Source organism: Varanus komodoensis, unplaced genomic scaffold, assembly GCF_004798865.1.
Source record: "Varanus komodoensis strain SLA01 unplaced genomic scaffold, ASM479886v1 scaffold48, whole genome shotgun sequence".
In the NCBI taxonomy this organism is placed as follows: Eukaryota; Metazoa; Chordata; class Lepidosauria; order Squamata; family Varanidae; genus Varanus; species Varanus komodoensis.
In genome coordinates, this window is record NW_025336059.1 from 1,220,212 (window position 1) to 1,228,455 (window position 8,244).

At 57.1% G+C, this 8,244-nt stretch overlaps 1 protein-coding gene across 1 annotated transcript in view; it reads right to left on the reverse strand.

Annotated features, from left to right (window-relative positions):
- LOC123031028 (tyrosine-protein phosphatase non-receptor type 11-like) overlaps positions 1–5,516 on the reverse strand; it is a 38,482-nt gene extending 32,966 nt beyond the window's left edge. Inside the window, exon 1 of the mRNA XM_044445442.1 lies at positions 5,387–5,516. Within this exon, the coding sequence (XP_044301377.1) occupies positions 5,387–5,400 (14 nt within the window). The 5' untranslated portion in view covers positions 5,401–5,516. The remainder of the gene's footprint in view (positions 1–5,386) is intronic.
- Between the last annotated feature and the right edge of the window lie 2,728 nt (positions 5,517–8,244).

Below are 8,244 nucleotides of genomic sequence, written 5' to 3' on the forward strand. Positions count from 1 at the left end.
TGCTGGAAGAGGGGAGTGGGGGGTCCGAGGAGGACCTCTGTGTGGCTCTCTCTGCGCGCTGATGCCTCAGTTGGCCCCTTCTGCAGAATGGGCTGCTTGCTCTCCACCGACCCCCCTCCAGCCCGCCTCTCATGTGGCCCACCAACCCCGCAAGGCGGAGAGGGAGAAGAGTCTCCCAATCCACCTTTCGCACACCTTGGTGACGTGCCGCACACCTCCACCTTTTCTCCGAGCTAAAAATTCCCAGATGTCGTAACCTTTCCTCTTTGCGGAGTTGCTACAGCGCCTGAATCATCCCGGCGGCCTTTCCCCAACTCTGCAATCATCTCTTTATCTGAGAGGTCCAAGTGTAGTTGACACGGTTCAGGCCGAGGAGCATTGTTTATGTAGTTCATACCCCCCCACACATGACTGGTAGATCTGAAGTCTTAGAGGATCCACCCCAAGAGAGAAAAATGGAAAACCGAGGCAGGAGAGAGAACAGAAAACAGTGTCTTGGAAAAAGCCCAGAGAAATGAAAAACTGGAGGAAGCAGGAACAAGGATGGTGATGCTTGGATGGAAAAGTGAGGAAATGGAAAGCCAGGGATCGAAGCGGGAACGGAATGGCACCTCTGGGAAAAGAGCACCGCTGACTGGCTGGCGTCCTGCAATGGAGCACTTCACACTAGTGCCGCACTGCACAGATCGACGAAACAAATTAAGCCCGGAGATCACGCCATACGTCCCTGCGAGTCGTGCAAGGAGATCCAGCCACAGGGGTGAAAATAGTGACTCAGAGTGTTTTCGGCATGTCGAGCCGGCCCAGGGCCCAAGCCACCTCTGCCAGATTTTCCAGCGCACCTGCTTATCAGAGCACGCAGCCAGCGGAGGGGGCGCATGAGTGCTGATTTGGCTCAAGACTCAACCTCCTGAAAGAAAAACAAGGCGCAGAGCGAACCGCTGCTCGCTTCCTCACCTGCAGTGGAAATACGCTGGCCGCCTCTTTCCATCAAGTCAGCTCTCCCGAAGCAGAATGGAGGAAATGACCAGGCCGGCCCAAAAGGGACGTGCATCAAGAGATGCTTCTGCCACAGGTCATGCACGAAAGGCGGTTCACGAGGCGACGCAGCGCATGGCGTGGCCCCAAGACGGAGCTGGAAGGAACGGTCCTGCCAGGCAAGCTGCGGGCCACGACCCGGCGTCGGGGGAACCTGTGGGAAAGGACGGCGGCACCAGGCCGGTCCCGGGGGCCACTCAGAAAGCCCAAATTCAGCTGATGGGGGCACGAGGAACGGCATTATTGACAACTAGTAGATAAAGCAGGTTTAGGGAATGTGTCTGTTCTCTGGCCTTTGAAAGGTGTGTTTATTATACATTAATCATTACACTTAACTCACATGGTGGTTCTCTGATTGGCTTTTTTCGTACAACAACCCAGTGAGGTAGGTAACGGCAGGAGGCAAGTGCCTGGCCCATCAGCCAAGCAGCTTCAGGGATGAGCAGGGACTCAAGCCTGGATTGCCAAAGTGCTCTAACCAGTACACAACACTGCCTCCCATTCCCAAGTCCCTGTTAAGCACCCCAATCCCTGCACCACACTGATGGTGCCCGACCCCCCCATTTCTCCCTTTCGGGGGTGGGGGCAGTTAGATGCCCCAGGGCATCAAGAAGAGCCTTTGCCTCCAGAAGCACTTTCTGGACTAGCTGCCCTCACAGCGTCCCTGGAAGGGCCGGTGCTGAGGGAACACATGGGGGGGGGGACCTGCAAGCGCCCCCCAACCTATCGAGCTCCTCGTGCCCAAGGGCGCTCCCAGACCTGGCGCTCGCACAGCCCCAGGCCGGAAATCCAAAATGTCGCCATCCGATGCAAACCGGCCTGTTCCGAACCCGACGGCCATCGGGCCCAACGATGACCCTTGTTTCTTGAGTCCCCAGAAGCCGTCCTCATTCTCCCCGGTGCGTGTTCCATACCTTCCAAGGAAGCAGGCCCTGGCCAAGACTGTTTCTGTTAACTTAGGCATCAAAGAAGAAAATCTCCTTTTCGGCACCCTCACTCACTGCCTTCGGCCGAGACAAATCCGCATTTGGAGTTCCCGGGGCGGGCTGCAGCGGAGGCCTCCGGGAGCCAGTGGTCAGCTTATCGGGGCATCGTGAGCTGGCCAGGGCTCCTTTCCGTGCCCATCTGCCACCGCTGAGCCGCCTCCACGGCTTGCCACACTTCGGGGACCGAGTTCCAACAACCCTCGCGTGCCGCCCGGCCCAGCCAAGGCGGCCAACTGCACTGCGGTGCAAGGCACGGAGGTCACAACCCAGCGGCAAACCCCAGGGTGCGCAGGGGTCGCCCGTGGTTAACAAGCCATGGTTTGTTATGCCAGCTGAGCTACCCCACGGTTCAGCCACACTCAACTCCAGAGCGTGCGTCCTCTCATTGTCCGTTCTTCGGATCCGAGAGGCCACGGAAGAGATGAATATGGATCAGAGAGGACCAAAAAACCACAAACCACATCGCACCTGCGGCCACCAAACGACAACAGCAGACGCTCAAAAATGTCACCAAAATGCTTTAAAATTCCCTTCCAGGACTGTTGTATTCTGCTGCTGGATTTTGTTCTGTTTTCAATCTTTGTGCTGCTCTGTTTTTCCCCTGGAAGTTTGGTGCTGCCTGGTTTCTACCCTGAATTGTTTTCGCTTTGGTTTTTTCTGGGTCATGCTTAGCACTGCTGACTGTGTTTTCCAGTTATGTGGTTAAAGGGCAGGCTTTAAATATAAGAAAGGAAGGAAATGTGTCCCACTGCAAGCCAGCCAAACACATGCACCTTATCTGTGTCACTGCTTTAACACTGCCTGAAATTCAGCCTTCGTCTGCCACTTACCCAGCATCAAAGTTTAGATTGTAAGCTCCTCAGGGCAGGGACCTAGCGTGCCCTCCAAAGCACTATACTTCCTGAAATCACTATACAAAATTAAAATATCTCACCCCATAAAGGGACTCCCAAAACAGAGACAAAAGAAGGACTAAAGTATTCAGGAACAAACTTGGGTTGCTACAACTTTCTCTAGCTTGGGCCAGCAATGTTTGTGTATCCTTTGTGTAACCACTTATTCAAAAAAACAAAAATATTCTGAAGACACCTCGAGAGCCCTTTGGCCTCAAAGCAAGGCAGGAAATTTCAAAATAGATGCTTCAAAGGAGAAATTCCTGGGTGGTGACTGAGCACGCACGAGCCCCTCTTGCCCTTTCGGAAGGGGAAAAAATTAAGTGTGTCTTCATCTCCCACCAACGCCAAACCCTCCTTCCCCAGCCTGGAAACTCCCAGAATCTCTGGCCACTGCCCCTTGTGGCTGATGGGTGTTGCATTCCAAAACAGCAGGTTGGAGGGAGACAAGGCTAGCGAGCAACTGGGCTGGAGGAAATCGCAGCCATTTGAACCCAGCACACGCCAGCCAGAGCCAGCTGCCACCACACAAAGGGACCCCGAAGCGCCGAAATGTCGCAGGGACCAAAGCTGGGCTGTGCTACACAAGGCAACATCCAAAGCAGCGCGATTCCTGGCAGAGGGGAGAGTTTTCGGACAAGGGACGTGATGCAGCACTGGGAGAACCTGTTCGACCTTCTTTAACCAGGAACCTCTTTCTCCGGAATGGCAGTTGCAAAATTGAAAGGAAGCCATGGCTGTATTTTAACGTGGGAAAGAAACAGATGTCCCAAGGCAGGACAGGGCAAATCTCTCGCTACCTTTGCCCCCGTTGCCCTGGCTCGGCGAGTGGAGTTGTAGATTTGCCTTGCCTATGCTCAGAGGCACTCTTTTCAAGTGCATGCGGAAATGCACACCGCACATCCTCAAAGGCGCCTCCCATGTCAAGAGCCTTTAAGAGTTCAGTCCTGACACTGTCAGGTCTCGAGAAGGGGAAGGGGAAAATAAACTCTTGTCTATTTTATAAGGCAGGCAGAGATGAGCATCACAGACCATGGAAGCTTTAAGATGCAATCCTGTACATTTTGGCCAGAAAAGAGTCCCAAATTTCTAGCACACTCCAGCCAGGCCTGTAGGAAATGTTTCCTGTCTAAACATGCATACAAACGGGTCCTCGGACCGCAATCCTGTAACTATGCAAAAAGCGGCACCCAAGTTGCACAACAAAAAAACTATTGAGGAAAACCACACGCACCAGCAACTTAGGAGTTAGCTTTTTCTCGCCCAATGCAACGGATGACTTCAGTAGCGCACGGGGCAGCGATAAGCGCTAGGTCGGAGGGCGAGAGGAAGCGGGAAAATTGGCTGCGGGCTCGATCGCTCGCATGCCTGCTTTGACGGGCGAAAGAACCCCCGGCTTTCCACGGGCAGCGCGAGGATGCAGGGAACTGCTGCACGTCGTTTTCGTGTCTAAACCGCGCAACGCATCGCACCCTCAAAAGCAGTAGATACAGATCTATGGCCACCTGGAAGCCTCAACAAATATGCGAGCTTCTGTGACCAGCAGCAGTATAGCTTAACACTTCCTTAGCACTAGGCAGCTGACACCCTCCATGGAATATACCTCTAGCTGGGCTTTTTTTTCCTTTTCAAGGGACTTTTAGTCTGTTTTTCCAGCAAAAATCCACCCATCACAGTAATCTAGGATAAAACATACGGACCTAAAGAAGGGCGATTTCACAGCTGACTTATGAGAACCACTCTGTGCCATGGACGCAAGCCAGACACTTGCCTAGCAAGTTCTCTCCAGATGTGCTGGGCTACAACCCCCCCCCATCTTTTACCCAGATGTGTGGGGAAAACTGACAGGCACTCCGAGAAAGAAAGAGGTTTTGCCTGTTCTCAGAGGCACTGCTTTTCTACTGTTCCATAGCACTCCGAAAAGCAGGCACTCCACACATGCTCAGGGGAACCTGCTGATCCCCCTGCACCAAAACGGTTGAGGTGCCTGGACGGACAGAACCAGAGGGCAGGTCCAGCGGCCTGCAGGAAGCGCCCTGGAGAACGCCTGGCTGGCGAAGGCAGCCTCGCCGGCGGAGCTTCCCGCACCCATGGCAGTCTACCAGCAGGCGCGGCGCGGCACGCCGCTGGTGGGCAGAGGGGGGCCCACGAAGCCGGAGCTCCAGCGGGGAGACCCAAGGGCCGCTCCCCGCTCAGCCAGGGCGCTCCCCGGGGGCTCCTCGCCCGGGCCGCCCCCGAAACCCGGCAAGTGAGCACGCGCGGCAGCCTCGCCCAGCGGGGGGAACCGGGACAGCCAAGGGACGAACACGCAGCAGGCTGAGGCGCCCGGCCCGGCCTCCCTCGCAGGGCTGCTGCGAGGACGCCGTGCCGCGACGGCGCCGCCGAGGCCCGGGGGGAAAGGCGGCGGGCTGCCGCGGGAGGCGTGCGTGCGTGCGTCCGTCCGTCCCCCGCCCCGAGCGCCCTGCTTACCTGCGGGAGGTCATGGCGGCGCCGCCGGCCCGGGGAGCGAGAGCGCGACGGAGCCCGGCAGAGCGCGTGCCGCCCGTTCCCACGACCGCAGGACGCGCCCGCCTCGCCTCGCCTCGCCTCGCCTCGCCCCGCGCCCGCCCGCACGCAATCTGCGCGGCCCCCGCGAGCAGCTGCGAGGGGCACGGCGCGCGTCCCGGGCCACGCCCCTCCCGGCGGCCCGGGCCTCCCATTGGCTGCGCGCGGGACGGCCGCGCCCGCCCCTGGAACTCACGTGTCAGCCGAGGGGAAAGCCCTCCCTGTGTGGATGTGCGCGAGAGAGGGAATCCTCCGCCAATCGTCTCCGCCTGGCAACAGGCACCGCCTAGCAACGGGCGGGGCCGCCTTTAAAGGGACAAGCCGCCCCCAGATCGCGGGCAAGTCTCGGGGTTTCCGCAGACTTCGGGCGTCAAAGGCTGTCAGCGGTTACTAGTCCTCATGACTCCAGCTGCAGAAGCAGCCTGCCTGGGCGGGGGGGGGGGCTGTGGCACTCCTGTCCCGCTTGTCACCTTCCCGCGAGCAGCGGAGTGGCCACTGGACTAGTTGGACCCTGGTCTGAACCAGGACGACTGTTCTGGACTACAACTCCCAGCTTCCTGATGGGAGATGGCCCGAAGGCTGGAGGGCGCCCAGTTGGGCTCGTGGGGCTTCTCCAAATAAAGATGCCCCAGACTGGGAGAAGGGGCGACCTCCCACACGACCAGAGCCTCAGGCCAGAGCCTCAGGCTGGAGCACTCCAAGACCCAGCAGCCTCAGCCTGACCCACAGTCAGGGATTATGGGCACTGGAGTTCAGCGGCAGCAACACCACCGGTTCCCCCTCCCCTCCTGCCTGGAATCCAGAAAAAAGAATATTATTTCTCATCCCAAATTCAGGAAGTGCTCTCTTGCTGGCTGCACTCAGCTGGTCTCTCCACCTTCCAGGCCCAGCATTCACCCCAAAGAGGACCCACAACTCTGCTCCCCAGGCCAGCTTCCCCGAAGCCTTCTGGGTCTAGGACCCCCCAGCACCCCCCCCAGCATTCTCCATCAAAGGCAGACATTGTCTGTGCAGCCGGCCTGACTTGGCCGCAGAGGCCCTGGACGGGGCGGGGGGCGGGGGGGCCGCCTCATCCCTTTCCTCCTTGGGACGCCCTTTTTCTTGCCTCCTTTTAAATCCTGGCTCGGAAAAACGACCCCGCTGCTCAACAAAGGCCCCTCAGTCGTCCAGCTCGGAGTGGCCATGGAGGTCCCTTGGGACCGCTCTTTCCGGACGGGAACGCGGCCCCGGCGGCTCCGGCTGCGCTTCGTGGACGCGGCTCCGAGCGAGCGGTGCCTCGTGACCGCCAGACCCGCTGCGCTCGCCGCGCTCCGGATTTCCCCCAGCTCCCTGTGGCCTCCGCAGACCCTTGCATAGCTCCCTCCAGCGATCCCCCTGCCTGGCCCGTGCGGGTCCCGCGGCATCCCCTGCACCCGTTTCTTTCCCTGTCCCCAAATCAAGGGGCATTGTGTGGGTTGAGCAAGACCAAACCAATTTCTCCACTGAAATTCCGCTCCCCAGCATAAGATTCACAGCAGTGCAAAGCCGTAAATCAAATCTAGAACGTCAAATTAATTTTCCACTTACGATGCTTTAATATTTTTCTAATCCGATTTGGCAAAAATACCCTTTTCCATCGGGTCTGGGGGAGGAAAGGACTGAAGTGATTTGCAGAGCACCTTCGTACGTCCGACGTACGTGCTTGGTCCCTGCCTACTCCAGTTAAAAGAATCCGGAGGCATGTAATCAGGATATAAATCAATCAATCAATCAATCAATGTGATGAGGAAGATGCAACGCACGCGCCTGGGGAGGCCCCTGAGCTTTGCTCCAGACCCTGTAGCTTGTGCAGTTCCCTCAGGAAAGCCAAGCTGGGGTTGCAGGATCAGTCCAGCTTCAAGACTTCCATACTGGTCGGTAGAGCCCCAAGCAACCTGGGCCCAGAAGGTGCAACCTGAGCGAGCACCTTCTCCTTGCCCACCAGCCATTCGGCTCCCTGCATGGCATGTCCTCGCGTGGACCCGTGACTCACTTGGGGTTCAGGTAGAGAAGTGCCTTCAAGGCCGTGGCCCCGTTTCTTTAGAACTGCCTGACTCTGGGGGCTGGGCAGGGGCCAACCTGCCCACTCAAAGCCTCTTGAAAACACCTTTACTTCAGGAAAGCTTCCTGAATTCCAGCCATGGTTTTATCAATTTTGTTGTTAATTATATTATTTTCTTCTTTTATCTGCTCTTCTGTTTTATTGCACACTACTCTGAAATCTGCATCCTGGGATACAGGATATACCTCTGATCTGTGTGTAAATACCCAAGGTCTTTCTCAGCCTGAAGCCCACCAGTCCTTGCCACGAAAGGGCAACTGAGCTTGGGCAGAAGGAACTGCTCTCAGTGGAGGCCGACTGGCGATTTTAGGCTGGCGTTTGGTGGATGCGCAGTGTCCCGTTTCACTGAGGTTCTCCAAACCCCCCTGAAGCGCAGCTCCTCGCACTGGCTTCCCCAATTCAAGGGTCCTTTTTCCCCAGTTGGCAAAAATATCCATTTGCAATTGGGAAAAGTACCCAATTTTCCTGATGGAAAACACACACTGCCAGAGTGTGCGGCTGTGTGTGCGGTGGGAGGGGCAAGTGCTCAAGTGCGCCCTTGTGTCGGCGAGTATCTGTTTTTGGAAGCCACACGCACACCCAGGAACCCGCAAGCCTCCCCAAAGAACCGCACTCTGGCTTGTGTTTGCATCGAGGGTTGTGAGCGGGGCGTGTTTGCGTCATTTGGAAAGAGGATCGAAATCCTCACCTCGCTCTTCCGGAT